Below are 19,128 nucleotides of genomic sequence, written 5' to 3'. Positions count from 1 at the left end.
CTGGGTGTGCCACGCTGGCCACCAGATCACGACGAGTACAAACTGTATGGTGAGACCCTAGGCCAAGTAAATAAAAAAAGGTTATTATTATTATTTTTTGGATAAAAAAAAGGTTATTAAAAAAATAGAAAAGGATATGCTGTCATCAAGGCTTGTAGCTGTCCTTTGTCGTGGCTACTACTGTTGGGCTGGGCCCTTATATCTGCCCCATCCTGACCCAGGTCTGTCTTGCTGGGATAGCTGGGGACAAAGTCAGGGATGTCTCAGGGCCAGGAACATAGATGCTGTGAGACTCTTCACTTCTGATCTTCAACAACAAACAGAGTGTCAAGGATCCTCTGATATTGTGGCCTCCCAATTCTTCACTCAGTGGCGCCAGAGACCACGTGTGCTGTGTCCAACCCTGCCTCATACACACCATGGGGAGTGGGTGGCTGTCTAGCCCGGGCCGTCAGAACTCCAAAGTCTGACTCTAGTTGGCTCCAAGGCTAATCAGACCAGCACCCCAAAGGCACAGAGCTGTGGGCAGAGTGAGAGGGACACTGTCCCTTCTGGCCAGCGAACACAATAAGGGCTCCGAGAACGATCAGGGAGAAAGCGACCCTGGCCCAGGTAGGGACTGAGGCAGGAGGATCACACATTCGAGCCCCTCAGTAGAATAAGCGCTTGCCTGGCAAGCACAAGGGCCTGAGTTCAATCCTGGGTTCCGGAGTGGGGAAAAAATTCGAGCTGAACCTGATAAATGGAGCAAGACCGTATCTTAAAATAAAATAGGGCTGGTGTGTAGCTCAGTGGCAGAGCACTTGCCCAGATGCTGATTCTGACCACAGCTTTTGGGCTTTAAGCCGCCCCCACAACACCCGTATAGCTCCTAGTGCCCATCCTAAGTGAACCCGACTCCCAAAGGTGGCTCCAAGTTGGCTCCAAGTTGACCCCACAGGGCCTGTTTCTTTTGTCTTCATGGGATGATTTCTTTCTTTTTTTCTTTCATTCTTTTTCTTTCTTTCAAGCATCGCATGGGTTTAAAAAAAACAAGGGCAAAATAAATAACCTTGCAAACTGTTTGTGTCTTATTTTAGGCTCCTTAGTCTGGCTTTTAGTGTTTGTGCAAAGCTTTCAGAATAAAAACACTTGGAAATACAGGTGAGGGGTCATGTCAGGGCCCTCTTGGCTCCAGGACGGGCCTTGTGGCCTGCCTTGCTGGGCAGGCACCGCACAGGGCAGCCAGTACTGAGAACTGGGGCTGCGCTTGGGGCCAGCCTGACCGGATTCACTGCCAACCCCTGTCAAGAAGGAGGGGACCAGGACTGGGCAAGTCTGGGAACCCCAGGAACCTCCCCTGGACAGAGACCGGGACTGACTGCATGCCTTAGGAGACAGGGATGGTCCTCTGGGGAAGATGTTTGCCCTTCCCAGGCCAGGCAGGGATGGTCATGTGCGGTGATGGTGGTGGGGCTGTCCACGGAAACAAAGGGCTTGGCGCTCCCTGCAATGAGGGTTTTCCTGAAACGTGGTTCTGAAGGAAAAATTCAGGAATTCTAGTTTTCTACCTTATGTTGAAGGTTTTTTGCTGTAGATTGTTATTATTATTTTCATACTGGGGATTGAACTCAGGACCTTACACTGGCCAGGCAAGCTCTTATGCTGCTGACCTATCTCCCCAGCCTTTGTTTTGCTTTTTGAGACAGGGTCTTTCTATATAGTTCAGGCTAGCCTTGAACTCTTGGGGATCCTCCTGCCTCAGCTTCTTCTTTCTTCTTCTTTTTTTTTTTTTTCCTGCCTGAGCTTGAGTGCTGAGATTACAGATGTGCACAGTGGGTGTTCACGATTATTAGACGATTATTATTTATGTTAGATTATTTTTCAAAAAATTCTCAAAATCACAGGAAAGTGAATGTCCACGCCATTACACAGGGAAGTGATTATGTGGAAGAAGTTACAGCACGGCGGGGGTATAGCTCAGTGGTAGAGCATTTGACTGCAGATCAAGAGGTCCCCGGTTCAAATCCGGGTGCCCCCTCTGAGGCCTGGGGTTATTTTGTTTTGCTAGTGTCCCACACAAACTTAGGCGCTGCCTTCCAGATCCAGAGGGGGCCACGGGCAGCCATCCTTCAGGGCCGGCACCCTTTTGGGGGCTGCTGAGGTTGGGGTCCTGTCCGGCGGTCTCTCCGCGTGTGCGCATGTGGCAGGGCAGGAGCAGCGCGAGCCGGTGCCAGGAGCTCCGGGGCCCCCGGAAGATACTCGCGATGCATTGCGGGGTGCAAGGGGGCACCTCAGGTCATGGGTCCCCCAGAGTCTCAGAGAGGGATTGAGTTGCCAACGGCGGTGCTTGGACTGGAGAAGGAAAAGAAGGCCGGGAAAGACCAGGGAAGAGAGAAAGTCGCGCGGAGGCAGTGGAGAGCTCCCGCCGAGCCGAAGAGGGGACTCGAGGCTGGAGGGACGGACGCTCCCAAAGTGGGCGACCTCAAAGGTCGTCCTTTCCACATACGCCGATCACAATTTCTACACCACCAGTAGGAGTTATTAGCTCAGAGCTTATGCTTCCAAGCGAGTTGCGTATCGTTTCTTTGTCTTTTTTTTTTTGAGTACAGTGTTTGGATCCGCTTCGCGTCTCTTCCGTAGCGCGCTACTGCGCCTGCGCGGAAGTAGAATTAAGGAGTTACAGGCGCGAAACTGCCGGCAGAGGGGGTATAGCTCAGTGGTAGAGCATTTGACTGCAGATCAAGAGGTCCCCGGTTCAAATCCGGGTGCCCCCTGGCTTGCGTTTTCCAAACCGAGATTCTTGCACTACCTATTAACGTCAAGCTTTTTATTGCTTTCGCCTTAGCCCACCACCCTTTCGGGCATAAAGGAACAAGTTCCAGAGCAGGGGGCTCTCCAAATCCCTGGACCAGCGACAGCACGCAGGTCTACCCAGATCCCCGGCGCAGTGGGAATAAAGAACTTGCGTTACAGCCCAGAGATGTGAGCAATAAACGCTCCAGGCGACTCGGAAGCTCGATCCATGTTTAAAAATTCTGTACGACTTTGGTTCTGATTTCACCAAGCTATTTTCTCCTGAGCCACCTAGGAGACCTTACAGATCAGATCGTGGGCACCCAGGCCGGGCCACGGCTAGGGGCCCTGGGCAGCGGGCAGCAGGCGCCTCCTGGGACCTTCGTCCCAACCCGGGCAGAGCTGGCCAGTGCGCCTTAGCAAGGGGACAGCGGCGCGGGCGGTGCAGTCTCACATGTAGCCACTGGAGGGCGCAGGAGGCCGAGCGCAACGCGGCAGCTGCGGATCCCTTCATAGAATCGCTGTCCCTGGGATTTCTACTGGAAATCGAGTTCACCGGCAGGACTTGGCCTGTTGCGTGGTGGGAGCATAATTTAGGACTGGAGGAGGTCGTCTTGGGACCCGTGAACGGAGGAGAGAGGACTTGGGATGAAGAGATTAGGGAGCCTTTTGGTTTTGGTTCTGAGGACTGGACTCCGGGTTTTCGTACTCAGCTCCATCCGCAGCCCTTTTTATGTTTTAAATTTTGCTAAATTGGTAAATTACCCAGTCTGGGCTCTAACTTGCGATCCTCCCGCCTCAGCCTCCCAGAGCGCTGAGACTGCTGCCGTGCACCTCCAGGTCCGGGAGCCTCAGTTCTCGCCTCTTCCATGAGCTCCTGCCGTTGACCTCGACGGGCAAGGTGCGCCTGCAGCCCACCCTGCGCCTCCGCTCCCTACCGCACCGGTTCTACTAGTCCCAGGCTCCTCTCCGTCCCCGTCCTGTCACTCTCTGTCCCCCAGCTTCTCCCCTTCCCACGAAGTGGGTCACAAACGCCTCCGCGTCCTGACCCGATTCCCGGCCGTCTACCTCAGCTCCTGAACTACGGGTATTTTTATTCTGTCCTGGAAGAAACGAAGACACTGTGTCCCCAGAGCTGGGAGCTCGTGGCTCAGGCTGCGCCCGGCCCGCTAGCTGGTCCTCTGGGCTGGGGATGGGCGTGCAGGGGCGCGAGGCGTGGACTTGGGGCTGTGGGCGCGCGGGTGCCCGGGGCGCGTGCAGGACATGAGCTATCCAAGGGCTCTGAGCAAGCAGCGAAGCTTAGGGTAGGGCGGTGGCCGGAGCGCTGGCCCCAGCTAGGGGCGCTCGGTTCGTCCCCCTGTGCCCGCATCCTCCTCCCAGGGAGGGGAGGCGGGGCGGGGGCGGAGCTTGCGCTGAGGCCCCGCCCCCAACTCGCTCGGCCCCGCCCCGCCCCGCAGCCCTCTCGGCCGGAGGTAGCCGGCGCCCGCTCCGGCGCCACCATGCGGGCCGCGCGCTGGCTGCTAGCGCTGGTGCTCGGGGCGGCCGCGCGCGCGCAGAGCCCCCAACTCCCTGGAGCAGGTAGGACAAGGGCCGAGGTGGTCCACGGAGGCGATGTCACAGAGTCCCAGGGCCCCGAGCTGCGGGCAAGTGGACCAGAACCTGCTTCCCGGGCGCTCCCCCCTCTCCTTCGCTCCTAAAGGGGGTTCTGGGGGCCTCGGGATCGAGTTCTTGGAGGGGCCGTCGGGTCACTCCCGGCCAGGCTCCCTCCTGTTCCCCTGCCCCCCTGTCCCTCTCCGCCTCAGGGGTGACCCAGGCGGGTCTGACCAGGGTCGGGGCGGGGTGGAGCCCCGGGCTAGGGCGGGAGGGACCCCTCTGGAAGCGGCGGTGGCCCCGAGCCGGCTTTCTCACACCTATGCGACTTGCTGTTTCTCGTCCGTCAGACTCAAGGTCCGCTCCCGTCGCAACGCTCCCTCTTGCCCCGGTGGCCTCGGCCACCCTGCGGGCTCTGCATACAGTAGGGGCTTCATAGAGGGGCGCTGGCGCCTCAGACCCCAGACTCGCCCCCGAGAGAGCACCCTTCCCGCGGGGCCGCTCCTGCTCGCCTTCCCTAGGGGAGAGCCCTGGTTCGTCCCCCGCCGCCAGTGCCAGCAGAGGGACAGGGTGTGGTGGGGGCCTGGTAGCCGAGGCTCAGCAGCTGGAGCCTTCCCTGGAGACTGGATTCCCCCTGAAAGTCAGAAAGTTGATCTCTGAAAACAGCCTGGCTCTGGAGACTTTGGAGGGTGTCTCTTTGTTGTCCAGCGTGGTGGCTCCGACCTTTTTATTTTTCATTTGGAGACAGCGTCTCCCTAAGTAGCTAGGTTCCCCAGGTTGGACCCAAACCTGTGATTCTCCTGACTCAGGGTCCCAGAGAGCTGGCATTACCCACCTGTGCCACCACACGTGGAGATTTTCTCATTCCCATCTTACAGATGTGAAAACAGAGGCCTAGAGAAATTTTTGCAACTTGTCCAGTGTCACACGGAGTGGTAGAATCCGAGGTCTGCCTTGAGCTCATCTGGTTCTGAATGCAAGCTTTAGCTGGGATGCAACCCTGGGGCTTCCAGGGGTTGTCCATGGAACAGGGTCTTCCCAACCCAGAATCTCAGACACGCAGGGGATTAAAGATGCTCCTCAACCCTTCCAGCACCCATGTGCCTGTCGGAGCCTAGATCTGAGCTAAAAGGGCAAGGGCAGCAGTGTGTGTGTGTGTGTGTGTGTGTGTGTGTGTGTGTGCTCTTTGTGGACTCCAAGCACAGTCTGGGCTGGGCCAGCTGTGCTGTGAAGCCTCAGACTGGGCCTGGCTGTGAGGGGTGCCGTTGCCAGGCGTGGGGTCCAGCTGGGAGCAGGCTGTCCCTGCGTGGTGGGCTCTGTGCCAACTGTGAGCAGCCCAGGGGCATCCTGGGCTGGCTGGGGCTCTTCCTCTCCCCACGTTCTCTGGGAGCATCTGGTTGTGATCAGGGATGAGAAGCGAAGGGGCCTGGCAAGGGTCCGGGAGGCATGGCAGCCAGAGGGCTTAATTGGGTAGAATGGCAAATGGCAAATCAGAGCCCTGAAACAGTGGCCTGGCCCCAGCTCAGGCCTGTCCCAGCTTCTGTTGCTCCCCAGAGGTCTCCCAGCCTCATGACCTAACTATGCAGCATTGTCCCTTATACATCCAGAGCAGGTGTGACAAGTGAAATGATAGCCAGGTGTGATGGCACACTCCTGTAATCCCTGCATGAGGGAGGCTGAAGCAAGGGGATCACCTGAGTTTGAGGCCAACCTGGGCTACACAGTGACTTAAAGGCCAGCTGGAACTGCATAGTGAGACTCTCAAAAAGATGAAAGAAAAAAGATCTTGTCTGAAAGAAACAAAAAGAGCCTGGGAGTAGAGTGGGTTTGGTCCCCAGAACCACACACAGGAACCAACCACCAAGCTGTGTGTTTGTGTACAAGTAGTGGATCTTATGTGTATTCTACCAGTTTTTAAAATCTGGGGCCAGGGATGTAGCTCAGTGGCACAAGTGCCTGTCCAGCAGGTGCGAGGTCCTGAGTTCAATTGCTGATATTAAAAAAGAAAAAAGAAAGGAAAAAAATGACCCCATCCAAGGTGTCTGTTGTGCCAAGCTGGAGAAGCCCTAAGCTACATGACCAGAACTTCACAGCATGTCATCCCAAGTCCCCTGGGAGACGCCAGGGGTCAGGGGCCACCTCTAGCAGATTGAAAGGCTTTCTTGGCTGCCACTCTAAGCTTTCCAATCGAGGTAGGTCCAGATTAAAAGAAAAAGACACAAGAGCTAGGAAAGTGTTTCAGTCAGGTCCACAGGTGTGGAGAAAGGACTGCAAGGGCCCCTGGAATACCTTCTGGAAGCAACCGCACAAGTCAGCCGTCCAAGTGTCACACCTCGGCCTGTCCCTTGACATTGGAAACAAGGCTGAGCAGCCCTGCTGTCTTCATCAGGTGTCAGGAAGGCTTCTGGCTACAGCTTTAGCGGTTTTCTCCGTGGCTTGTGGTGTGCTTGATGGCCCCGCCCGGGGTCTCTTCCAGGGGCTCCTCGTGGGCCGCCATCCACTGGACTCAATGGCAGTGGTCACTGGTGAAGTCCTCCTGGCTGGTGGCTGCTGATGTAGCTAAGTTGTCAATGCAGGAAATTTTTTTTCTGTTTTTAGACGGGGGTTTCTCTATATAGTTCAGCATGGCTTTGAACTCACTATGTAGCCCAGTCTGGCTTCAAACTTGAGGTCATCCCCTGGCCTTGGCCTCCTGAGTACTGAGATTACAGATGCGCGCACCATGCCGGTCCCCTTTCCGACCTCCACCCAGAACTATGGTGCTCAGTTTTCTCTCCCTTCTGCAGGTCACGATGAAGGCCAGGGCTCCGTGTGGGCTGCCAAGGGGGCCACCCAGGGCTGGCACCGGAGAGCCCGGGACAGCCCCAGGCAGGTGTCGGACATGGACAGGACCCAGCTGAGCCAGGACTTCGGTGGGGGCACCCTGGCTATCGACACCCTGTCGGATAACAGCACCCGTGTGGTGGTGAGAGCTGGGGAGGGGACGTGTGTGGTCTCCAGGTGGCCCTGGAGTGGAGCGAGGGGCCCCGGGAGGGTGGAGGAGGAGCTCTGTTGGGCCTGCTCTCAGCTCTTGGAGCTGGCGCTGCCTGGCTCGCCCAGGACCCGCAGTGTGGGTGGCAGCTCAGATGCCCAGTAAGGCCTGGCTCCGAGCTCCTCCCTGACCCAGGATAGCAATGCTGAAGGTGGCATCGGTCTCATCCAACTGTGGGGGACCCAGAGGTCTGCAGCGGCACAGGCTGAGGATGGAAGGAAAAGCAGAGGGGTGCAGGGGGGACAGAGTCCCTTGCCAGTGCATGGCAGGCATAGCACCCCTCCAAGAGCACGGATGAGGGTGAACTTCTGGCCCATAGAAGGGCTTTGGAAGGCTTGGGTTGAAGCCTCGGAGGAACAGGAGCCCCCGCCCTCTCCACCACCTTCCACAGGTCATCCATGGGGTGGGGAGGTGGTCTTGGGAGCAGATGCCCCCCGGCCCCGCTGATGCACATGAGTGCACTAGAACCCCAACCGCCTCACACCTGGGCTTTGCCATTCCTGTGGCTGGTCTTGTTTGGGCGTGTGTTGGGCGCAGTGATGAGGACTGAGAGTCAGGGTCCTAGCCTTTTAGCCGCATGTGGGCAACACAGAGGTTTAGAAGGAGCTGTTCTTGCCCAGCATGGGGGCACCCCCCTGTAGTCCAAGCACTTGGGGAGGCTGAGGCAGGAAGGTCTCCTCCATTTCAGGGCCAGTGAGTTCAAGGCCAAGGTGACCTACATGAAATGAGACCCTGTCTCGAAATAATGAAATAAAGAAAGTGTATATTGAGGCCCATTTGTTCTTCATGAGCTCTCAGGCCTGAGGCCAATGGCAAAAGCCAGGTCTCAGTAGGACCCTTGTTCAAGGAGAAAGGGCAGCATAGCCAACTTGTCTTTTCTTTCTTTTTTGGTTTGTTTATTTTTCTTTGAGATAGGTTCTCATTATGTAGTCCAGGCTGGCCTCAAACTGAGAAGGCATCCTCCTGCCTCTGCTTCCCCAGTGCTGGGATTACAGGTGTGTGCCATAGCACCTGGGTTCCCATAGTAATCTTAAGGGTTCTTCCTTCTATTAAAAGAATAGAAGTGAGGGCCGGCCGAATAGCTCAGTGGGTTAAAGTACCTGCTTAGGCAGAGCACAGCAGCTGGGGCTTCGATGCCCCGTGCCGGTCCCACCCTGGAGGTACACTGAGAAGCGATTGAGATTGGGCGTGGTGGTGCACTCCTGTAATCCCAGGAGGCTGAAATCAGGAGGCTGAAAACAGGAGGACACTACGAGTCTGATCTATGTAGTGAGACCCTGTAGCAAACACATTAAAAAAGAAAAGAAAAAATAGAAGCAGCCACCACTGCCCTGAGGCTGCTGGCCATCCCTGGGTGCTGTGTCCAGCTGCCTTGGTAGCAGTCTGATGCGCCTTTGAACAGGTCCTAAGGCCTGGGTGAGGACCCTAAGGCTACACAGTGCTGCTTAGAGACGGAGCCCCGAGAGGTGTCGCAGGTCCTGAAGCGGGTTTTGGGGAAGGGAGGCTGCCAGCCGTCGGAAGCCTGTAGCTCCTGCCCCTAGGACCGGAAGTTCGGCCATATTTCTTTCTTGGGAATCACACTGGGGCCTTGTCCACAGCTATATCGGGGCTTCAGAGGTCGTGCAGCCAGTCAAACCTGGGGGAGCGGGTTTAACGCCTTGTGCAGCTGTGGCAGGCAGGGCCTGGCAGGCTACATGTACCCTGCCGAACGAGCTGGGCACCTGGGGCCAAAGCAAATCCTTTGCAGGGGACTTTGGGGACAGTAATTGGCTCTAGACTTTGAGACGCCATACACCTTTCTGGCCAGGAAATTTAAAATCTGAACCAAAGGTCTCTGCGCCTCTGTTAAGAGAGGGAGAATGAGTAGGACCATCCGCATGTTGCACGGTAGCCCCACTTGTTGCGGTTGGATCAACTAAGGCTGTGACCAAAGCTTGTCCGGGAACACGGGGACGAGCCCTGTGGAAGGATGGTTCGGCTGAGCTGTTTGTTCCAGCGCAGCCCATCAGGCCACTCAGACACAAAAGGCTGCACCCCACGGCCCTGAGCCACGGCCACCAGAGAGGGCTCCGCGATCTCTGGTCTTTGCCAACACTCATGCCTTGCCTGCTTCTTTTTAATTATAGCAATCCCAGTGGGAGCAAAGCCACGCCATATTGTGGCTGTCATTTGGGTTTCCGTAATGATAAATGATGCTGAGCAAGTTGGCCGTTTGTGTGTCTGTTCCAGGGCTCTCTCTACTTCTTTCTTGGCCCACTTTAAAACTGGATTGTCTGTCTTTGTCTTGGGAAAATCTCCTAACACCTCTGAGCCCGTTTCTCCAGAGTCTGGTGCGGGTCCTGAAGTCTAACTGGCACGGCCAAGATGCTGAACAGCAAGGTGACCAAGGCCTGGCCGTGGTCGGGAACCGTGGTCACCCGTGAGTGCTGTGTGAGGCTCTGGCTCACAGTGACCACCACCCTGGTTTTCCCAGGATGCCTTGGTCTTAGGACTGAGTATCCAGCATCCCAGGAGACCCCAGGGGTCCAGGCAAACCAGGACAGTGTGGTTGCTGAGAAGACAGGGGCGCCTGCTGTGATGTGACTGTGTGTGTCCCCCTCTATTCCTGAGTAGGGCTGTGATCTCTAGGGCTGAGGGCAGAAAGGCGGGGCCCTCCAAAGTAGGACTAGCGCCCTAATGAAAGAGGTTTGAGGGAGCTTTGTTGGCCTTTTCACCATGTGGATGAGGGTGAAAATGATGCCAAGAAAGAGCCATCCCCAGGCCACTGGGACACCCTGAATCTTCCAGGGCCTTGATCTTGAACTTGCCAGTCTCTAAAATCAGGAGCAGTAGATGTTGGTAGTTTCTAAGTTGCCACATTAAAGGGGTTTTGTTCCAGCAGCCTGGAAAGGCTGAGGTGGCATCATTCAGAGTTGTCACCCCAAAATGGTTTTCTTGTCTATAAAGCAGGACCAAGAATGCCTCAGAGAGTTGGTATGCACCTTAGACAAGCTAGGTGGGTCATCCCACCTACTCTGGAAGCTGAGGCAGGAGGATTTCAATTTTTTTTTTTTTTTTTTTTTTGCGGTACCGGGGATTGAACTCAGGACACTGTGCTTGCCAGGCATGCGCTTATTTTACTGAGCTATCGCCCTGGCCCAGGATTGCAAGTTTGAGGCCAGCCTGGGCATTGTTTTGTTTTGGTTTTTGAGACACAGTTTTGCCATGGAGTCCTGTTTGGCCTTGAGGTCACTTTGTAGCCCAGGCTGCCCTCAGCCTCACAGCGATCTTCCTGCTTCAGCCTCCTGAGTACTGGGATTACGGGGGAGTGCCACCATGCCCGGCTTCATATTTAAACTTGTGTGTCTGATCTATTCCACTTAAGATTATGGCCTCAAGGCGCAGCCCTCAGCTTTACGGCAGAATAGTATTCCAGTGTATGTAGACACCGCCCTGGCCCTACCTATTCCACTGTGGGTGGGCAGACAGGTTGTTTCCGAGATTAGCTCAGGAATTATGCTGCTATGAACAGGGACATCTGTGTATCATCGTGGTATGATGACTTTAACTCTTTCAGGAAGATACCTGAAGGGGAACCGCTGGGTCACGTGGGCTCTCCCCGGGGCTTCCATTGTGGCTACCCCAGCTACATTCCCACCAGCATCCCCCACCAGTGGAGAAGGGTTCCTGCCTGAGTTTATTTCATCCCAAGGTCTAATTACTCCCAAGGGTGGCAGAGCGGGTAGTTTCCTGTTGTTGTAACTGAATGCCCGAGGTCAAATGATTAAAAGAATAGAGGATTAGGGCTGGGGAGATAGTTCAGTGGCATAAGCACCTGCACCTGCCTGGCAAGTGCAAGGTCCTGAGTTTGATTCCTCGTACCGAAAGAAAAAGAAAAAAAAGTAAAGGATTATTTATTTATTTGTATTTAGTACAGGGTCTAAATATACAGGGTCTCACTACAGAGAGTCTTACTACACAGATTGTACTTGTAGTGATCCTCCTGTTTTCAGCCTCCCAAGTGCTGGGATTACAGGCGTGCGCCACCACACCCAGTCTCAATCTCGGTCTCAGCGCACCCTGGGGGTAGGGCCAGCATGGCAGGCTGGGGATTGAACCTCCAGCCCCTGCATCTGTCTAAGCAGGTGCTTTAATCCGCTGAGATATGTGGCCAGCCCAGTAAGGGATTACTTAGCTCCCAGTTCTGGCACTGAAAGTCCAAGACCAGGGGCCACAGCAGTGAAAGCCACAGGGGTGTGTGCAGGGAGAGAACACAGTGGACCCCAGCCTTCATCAACCTGCTCTGCAGTACCCACCCCAGCACTGCAAGGACTGCATCACTCTCGCCTAAGAAGCCAACTTAATTCTCGCCCCTTCTCGGCCGCATTCGCTCAGGCAGCAAGCTCCCGCCTGTGCTCCTGGAGGTGCAGCAGGCGCGCCTCGCCACCTGGATGCGACTGCGGGGCTCACAGGGCGCGCCCTGCGTCCAGCTGCACAGGCGCCTTGAGCTGGACTCTGCCTGCCGCCGCTGCCCCTCTGCTCGGTTTCGGAGCAGTGGTTTTCACATCGTGCCCCTCGGAACCCTAGGGATCCCCGAGCTGCTCAGCTGACTGAGTGCGGCAGAGAAGGCGCACACGAGCCTGCTCCTGGCTTCCCTGCCTCCCTCCTGGACGGCCCCGCCTCTGTGTGACCTGCATACTGAGTGGCACAGAGCAGTCACCAGCAGAAAGGACTTCGGGGGCAGAACTATTTGAAATTCATGTTCCATTGCCTCCCGGCATGAGGATGGCTCGTGTCACCTGTCACCGAGACACAGCCCCCTCGGGTGGACTTGCCCGGCAGCCTGGCTCCTGCAGACCCTTGTCTGAAACGGCAGGTCCCCCCCGCGTCTTCCAGCCCACGGCGCCTGGAGTGCATGTGGCGATGGGCGGTGGGTCTCATGGATTCCTCGCAGGCACAGCCTCCTCGGTGTGTTGAAGTCAGTCTGCACCAGCGGCCCGGCTTGTGCTCCTTAGCATGCAGGCAGAGGATTGTGACATGTGCTGGGCTGACAAGGCCCTTAGATAGCAGAGAACATCCTCGCCCACAGGTGAGAGTGTGAGCACAAGGGCTGGTGCAGCATCTCGGGGCTGTTGGGGACCCGGTGCCCCCAGTCTGGTTCTTTGCCCTCTGTACCTGTGTGCCTTCTGTTTGCAGTCAAAAATGGCAACTTGAGCTCCTGCCATCACACCTGCATCCCCTCTAGGCACAGGGAGAGCAGTTCATTCCTCCTAAGGGCTATTATTCTACTCGTGCTCCTTTTTGGTCAGACAGTATAAGGCGTGCTAGGGTGGCCTTCAGCTTCTTGGCCTTCTGCTACTAAGGGGAGGCTGAGGGCTGGGCAGATAGCTGGCGGTCTAAGCGCCTGCCTGGCAAGCTCAAGGACCCAGGGTTCGATTCCTGGTACTGCAGGCTGGCCCTGTGCTGGGCCAGCCACCGAAACTGGGGGTGGTGGCGCATGCCTGTAACCCCAGAGCTGGGGAGGCTGAGACAGGAGGATCACAACGTATCCAAGCTGTGTAGCGAGACCCTGGATCAAATAAACAAATAAATTTTAGAAGGGGGAGGCTGATTATTGGAAGGGGAAAACCAGTCTTTGCCAAGGGAAGGGTTGCTGTCTGTGAGGGGAGCTGAGTCGGCCACTTTGCTGATGCTGAAACACAATGCCTGGTACCCACGATTTAGAGGGGGCGAGGCTGGGCGTGGCTTATGGTTTCAGGGGTTCTGTCTGTGCTAGAGGGGCGGGCCTGGCAGAGAAAACTGACTAGTTCATGCAGGCAATAGTGCTAGGGAGGAGGGGGCCAGGGGCCAGGCACAGCCTCCAGGGTGACCCTGTCCTGATCGCCAGGACATACCCGGAAGTCCCCAGGCGCCCTCAGTGCATGCCAGTCGAGTTGCCGCCGTCATGGCCCACCAGGATGGCCCTGGCTCTGGATGGTGAAGCAACCGTGGGCCTCAGTTGCCCACCTGGGAAAAGGAATGACATTAGTCCTCCTCTAGGGGTTGCTGGTGCCGGTGCTGATGCCCATGCAGGGCCCAGCTGGAGGCCACAGCTCTGTGAATGCCAGGTCTCGGCTCCTCTTGCCCGCCGTCCTGGGCTCCTCACTGACCTGGTCCCTGCTGTGTACAGCACAGAGCCCTCTCAGTTGCCTCCTTCTTGCCTCCGTGTGCCGTCCTTGGGCAGGGCTCTGAGTAGCTGTGGCTCCAGCTCTGCTGTCCTGGGTCATCAGAGCCTCTTGCACCAGGGAAGGGGCCCGGGCCTGTCAGAGACCTGAGCCAACCGCGTGGTGCTGCCAGCGCATTCTGCTCCTGGTGGCTGCACTCAGCCGAGGCCCCGGAGCATCTTGGCAGGGAGCTCGGCTGTGGTTGGAAGTGGCTTGAGCGTGGCCCTGAGATGCGTGCGTGGATATTTAATCCCCTCACGCTGCATCAGGAGGCTGGTGACTCCATCCCACCTTGCCAAAGGGAGGGAGACCGCGCACCCTGCCGGAGCTTCAAGATAGACAGGGTCAGCAGGGTGGATGCCTGAGGTCAGATCTTGGTGGCATTAGAGCACCAGGACACACCAGCACCACTGGAAATGAAGTGGCGGTGAGTGAGGCCGAGCAAGGCCAAGAGCATGGCCCGTGGCCTACCATGGAGTAGCAGGACCAGGCCGTTTGTCTTCACATGACATAGAGGTTGCAGAGGAACCAGCCAGCGAGACACACATCCCGTATCCCCGTCTACTTGGGCTTCACAGCAGCACCGTGTGGCTTCCGCCTGCGTGCTGCAGTCCGCGATGCGGTGGCCACGGGAATCCAGAAGCAGCTAAGGCAGCGAGACCCTGCCCCGGCTTCTTCACTCTGGCTGCAAGACAGGGTGGGGTAGGGCCTCGCGAACTCACCATCTTGGGACACGCAGTCTGGGTGGAAGTAGGCACAACCGCATCATCCTCACTCAGGCTGTGATGGCAGGAAGAGCCTCCTGCAGGCTGAAGCCCGGTAGGGCTGGGGCACAGACTATAGCCCGAAAGGAGCAGGTGCTGGTGCTGGCCAGACCAAGGTCAGGGGGATTTATTTCAGAATACTGAACTGGACTTCAGGAGCGCATCATCAAACACCCAGGCTCTACCCTACCATCCCTGGAGGGGGCAGCTTCTTATCCTCACACTGACAAAACGGCTGCTAGAGCCTCAGCCATCGTGTCTGCATTCTGGACGGGAAGAAGGCACAGGAAAAAGATTAAAGGGACAAGTCATTAAATTTGACTTCTTTCAAAGTCGCCACTGGAGCCTTGGGCTGGTCTCTTGGCCAGCCTGTGTGCCCCTTACGACATTCAGGCAATGAGGGCTTTTGCTGAGTACCTTGCTGCTTGCTACAAGATCAGTGTTGGTAAAGAAGAGGAAGGAATGGATGTCAAATAGGCAGCGCCCAGAGATGGCCCCACGGACCCTGTGGATCGTGGTAAGCGTGTGACTCCTGTCTTGAGTAGAACTGGGGAGCCACAGAATGTGCTAAGTGGAGAGAGTGACTGGTTTGGAGAACAACTCCAGGTGGCCCCAGCTGGGCCCCAGCAACCCAGGGCACTGTGGGCTCAAAGGACCGCAGCGCTGGGAGCTGCAAACACAGGGAGGAAGCCCCCTGATGTCCCGGCAGCTGGCAGCCGCTTGGAGAAGCAGATTCACCTTCCAGCCTCCAGCCCATCGCAGACCTCCCTCGCCTGTCCTCAGAGGGCAAAAGAGCGAGCCTGGCCCACACCTAGGGCTCAGCTCCCCACAAGCTGATAGGGAACATGCACGGGAGGACCTCGAGCCACGGGCAGAGAGGGGGCCTCTGGGATCGAGGTGCGTCAGACACGTGAAGGTCAGGCTGAAGGGCACTTGGCTTCCTTCTTTACAACGCGAGGCTAACATCAGCCCTTCCATGCACTCGCTTTCTGAGGCAGGAACTCGCTGTGTAGTTCAGAACTCACGGCGGCGATCCTCCCACCTCAGCCCCCTGAGCGCTGGGATCACGGGTAGGCCTGGCAATGATGCTTTTGTTGGCAGGGGGTGACGCTGTGGTAAGCACGGCATCTTACACTGACCCTCGCCCTTGCCCTGATGACGGTGGCACCCTTCAGTGGCTTCCAATGAAGCCATCCATCCCACCAGCCTGGCTCATGTGACATGGAAGCAGGGGACCCTGGAGCATTCCATGAAACATGGGTGAAGAGGAGGTCTCTGGGAAGGAGTGGCATCCTCACAGGGTGGGTGCGTCAGGGCAGGAGGTCACTCACGTAAACTGAGCTTTGAAGAGGCAGAGGCAGCAGGCACCCTGCCCTCCTGCCCCCTGCCCCCTTTTCTTGGCTCCTGAGCCTGTCCCCTGTCCCTGGGCTGTGTCTGCTCTCCACAGTGAGGACAACTGTCAGTCTTGGTCATGCTGGGTTCAAGGCAAGGCTGGCTGGGCAGCCAATTAGTGACCCAGATGCCCAGGGCCCAAGTGCCCTTCTGTAGGGCACACCCAGACCACCCTGTCCCCATGGGGCAGGGACAGGCACAGAGTGACACTCCACTCCCTCTAATGCTCCCCCAGGGACAGATTCAGTGTCCTGTCTGGTTCTCCTCCTGCCCCAAGAAGACCCTGGAAGGACTCAGGCTGCAGGGGAGGTGTCCTGGCTGCTGCTGGGCTGGTCCTGGGCACAGTAAGGGCAGATTTGGCGGGGCCTCCCCTCCTGAGGACAGGGGTGCAGTGTCTGAGGTCAAAGGGGATGGAGGGTCCATGGCCAGGCCAGCCACCTGGGCCACGGGTCCAGTGCCCTGAGAGACTGGTGGCTTTTGGCCCCTGGAAGTCTGAGTGGGGCGGGCAAAGGTGCTTCCCAGGCCCCTGGCCCCTCACCCCTGCGGCCCTGTCTGTCCCTGCAGGAGGACAACCACAACTACTATGTCTCCCGAGTCTATGGCCCCCGAGAGCCCCGCAGCCGGGAACTGTGGGTGGACATGGCTGAGGCCAACCAGACCCAGGTGCGGGTGCACGGGATCCTGTCCAACGCACATCGGCAAGCAGCGGTGAGTGCCCCCCCCGGGGGGGGGCAGGGCGTGGCTGTGCGGGGGATCTAGACTCCATCCGGGCCCTGCAGGTGCGCCCCTAAAACTCCCCTGTCCTCACAGAGAGTGGTCTTGCCCTTCGAATTCCCTTTCTATGGGCATCCTCTGCGACAGGTCACCATAGCAACGGGAGGTAAGACTTGAGGCAGCAGCTGCGCTGGGAGGGGCTGGGAAGGCTCCCTGGAGACCAGGTTCCCAGGGCTTCTCTAGCTAGCTCTGGCCCATGGTTGACGCACATGGGCACTGGTGGGACCTTCTCTGGTGGGGGGGGGGCTTTAGATCCAAGCATGCCAGACCCAGGGCTCCAGTGGGAGGGGACAAGGAGTGGGGCGCACTCTCAGCCCCTGCCTCTGAGGCCATCCCTGGCACCCCTGGGTCTCCCGTCTGCCCTCTCCCCGCAGGCTTCCTCTTCATGGGCGACATGATCCACCGCATGCTCACAGCCACGCAGTATGTGGCGCCCCTGATGGCCAACTTCAACCCCGGCTACTCCGACAACTCCACTGTGGCCTACTTTGACAATGGTGAGGAGGAGCTTGGAGCACCAGCGCTGCTAGGAGCACCCCGGCCCAGTCCCTTTGGAGGTGCTCCATGCCTTGTCCCCAACTCCACTGCCTGCTTGCCCCAGTTTAAGGAGATGACTTGTAAGGGCCTGGCTCTTGGAGGAGGTGACATTATAAAAGTCAGGGACCTGGGGCTGGGGAGGTGGCTCAGAATAAGTGCTTGCCTGGCAAGTGCAAGGACCTGAGTTCAATCCCTGGTTCTGCAAAAAAAAAAAAAAAAAAAAAGTCAAGGACCTTTTTTATGTCTTCTCACTGGGTCCTGGTGGTGGGACCAGATAAGTCCCCTCTTCCTGTGTCTTGAAGTCCAACACCAAGGCCTCACCAACTCACGGGCAGGGCTTTTCAAAGGTGATAAAAGCCAGGCGTGGTGGTTCCTGCCTGTAATCCCAGCACTCTGTGAAGCTGAGGCAGGAAGACCGCTGTGAGTTCAAGGCCAGTCTGAACTATATAGAAGGAGTCACAAACCAAATAAACCCCGAACAAATCGTGGTGGGTCCCTATAGCTAAACCTGATGGCAAGAGGTGGGCGGGGCCTCGGGAAGGGGCGGGGCCTGAAATGGCTCCTCCTCCCCTTGCTCCCTGCTTCCTAGCTGGGAGGAGGTGAGCTTCTGCCTTGGTGGCTGCCTACTATAGAAGGGTTGAAGCCCTTAAAACAGGAGCCGAAATAAAGCTCTCCTCCTGGATGCTGCGGGTGCCAAGAGTTGTGCCTCAGGGGCAGCAAGTGTCTGGACGTCCCCATCACTCCCCCCAGCCCAGTCCTGCAATCCTTGCCCCCCCATCCCTGCCCACCCCCAGCCCCCCAAGCCCCGCCCAGCCAGCCTCTGCTCCGTCCCAGGGACGATCTTCGTGGTGCAGTGGGACCGCATCTACCTTCAGGATTGCGAGCACAGGGGCAGCTTCACGTTCCAGGTGTCTCTGCACCGCGATGGCCGTATCGTCTTTGGCTACAAAGAGGTGAGTGCCGGTGACTTGGGGCTGTCCCGGGGCTCGGCAGATGTCCGCAGAGTGGGGACGACGTGGAATCAGGGTGAGAATGGAGGCTCCCGGCGTCTTCCTGGAGTCCTCTAAGAGGTGGCGCTGAGCTCTGTGGCGTCCCGATCATCCCAAGGGCCTCCGGGTAGAAACAGCTCCTTCTTGCGCTGCAGATCCCCATGTCTGTCCGGGAGATCAGCTCCTCCCAGCACCCCGTGAAGGCAGGCCTGTCAGATGCCTTCATGGTCTTCAATCAGTCTCCGGATGTGCCAGGTGAGTCTTGGGGACCTGGAGCACCAGCCTGTGGGGTTGGCCTCGAACTCTGTCCTTCTGAGAACCATATCCTGTCTCAGCCTTACCTGCTTCCTTTGTAAAATGGTCGATGAATAAAAGGGGAGCTGCCTTCTGGGCCCCCTCCAACGCTGTCATTTTAGGGGTCACGGCTTTCTCTCCTGCTTCAAATCCCAATCTGTGGCCAGAGGAGGCTTTTCATTTTGTGACAGTTCTGGCAGTCACTAAGTGGCCCAGGCTGGGCTTAAACGTATGAAAATATAGCTGGTCCAAAATGTAAAAGATGCAAAAAGATGCAGAGAAAAGATTAGAGTTTTTGCTGGCCGTAAAGGAGCACAACTAGAATTTCAGCATTCGGGGAGGGTGAGGCAGGAGGATTGTAGCAGCTTTGAGCCCTGCCTGGTGACTTAGTGATTTATTGAGACACGCTTTCAAAATAAAAAGTAAAGGGTTGGGGGCATAGCTCAGTGTGTAGTTCCCAGTACTGACCAAAAGGAAAGATTATAGTCTTCCCTGTCCTTGACCTCTGTGCCCCAGACCCTGTGTCTAGAGTTAGCCCTTCTGTAAGTCAGTCTGTGGGGACTTGGGGGCCCTGCCAAAGCCAAACCCACAGGAGAAAACAATTGGAGAGGGGTGGGGTGGGGCTCAGAGTGGCGCACTTGCCGGGCAGATGTCTGGATTCCATCCTCGGCATCACAAAGAAAACTCCCAAATATTGTATTAGTTAGCTACTGCTGCATAACAAATAGTTCCAGAAATGAAGTGGCCGGAAACAGTCAGTGTCTCCAGTCAGTTTCTGTGGCTCAGGAAGCACAGTACGA

The 19,128-nt window shown here is 57.0% G+C and overlaps 1 protein-coding gene and 2 non-coding genes across 3 annotated transcripts in view; all 3 read left to right on the top strand.

Moving 5' to 3' along the window:
• Nucleotides 1-1,948: 1,948 nt before the first annotated feature.
• On the top strand, nt 1,949-2,020 carry Trnac-gca. Its single transcript has one exon. It is a non-coding gene; the product is annotated as a tRNA-Cys (tRNA).
• Nucleotides 2,021-2,684: 664 nt separating this feature from the next.
• On the top strand, nt 2,685-2,756 carry Trnac-gca. Its single transcript has one exon. It is a non-coding gene; the product is annotated as a tRNA-Cys (tRNA).
• A 1,500-nt stretch (nt 2,757-4,256) lies between these two features.
• Plxdc1 (plexin domain containing 1) overlaps nt 4,257-19,128 on the top strand; it is a 31,417-nt gene continuing 16,545 nt past the window's right edge. The window contains exons 1-7 of the mRNA XM_004633691.2: nt 4,257-4,353; nt 7,152-7,330; nt 16,299-16,442; nt 16,545-16,614; nt 16,883-17,005; nt 17,880-17,998; nt 18,190-18,289. Coding sequence (XP_004633748.1) covers nt 4,275-4,353; nt 7,152-7,330; nt 16,299-16,442; nt 16,545-16,614; nt 16,883-17,005; nt 17,880-17,998; nt 18,190-18,289 — 814 coding nt within the window. The 5' untranslated portion in view covers nt 4,257-4,274. The remainder of the gene's footprint in view (nt 4,354-7,151; nt 7,331-16,298; nt 16,443-16,544; nt 16,615-16,882; nt 17,006-17,879; nt 17,999-18,189; nt 18,290-19,128) is intronic.

This window comes from Octodon degus, unplaced genomic scaffold (assembly GCF_000260255.1).
Source record: "Octodon degus isolate 3935 unplaced genomic scaffold, OctDeg1.0 scaffold00056, whole genome shotgun sequence".
NCBI lineage: Eukaryota > Metazoa > Chordata > Mammalia > Rodentia > Octodontidae > Octodon > Octodon degus.
The sequence above is the reverse complement of the archived record's forward strand: the minus strand, read 5'-3'. Positions and strand labels throughout refer to the sequence as shown.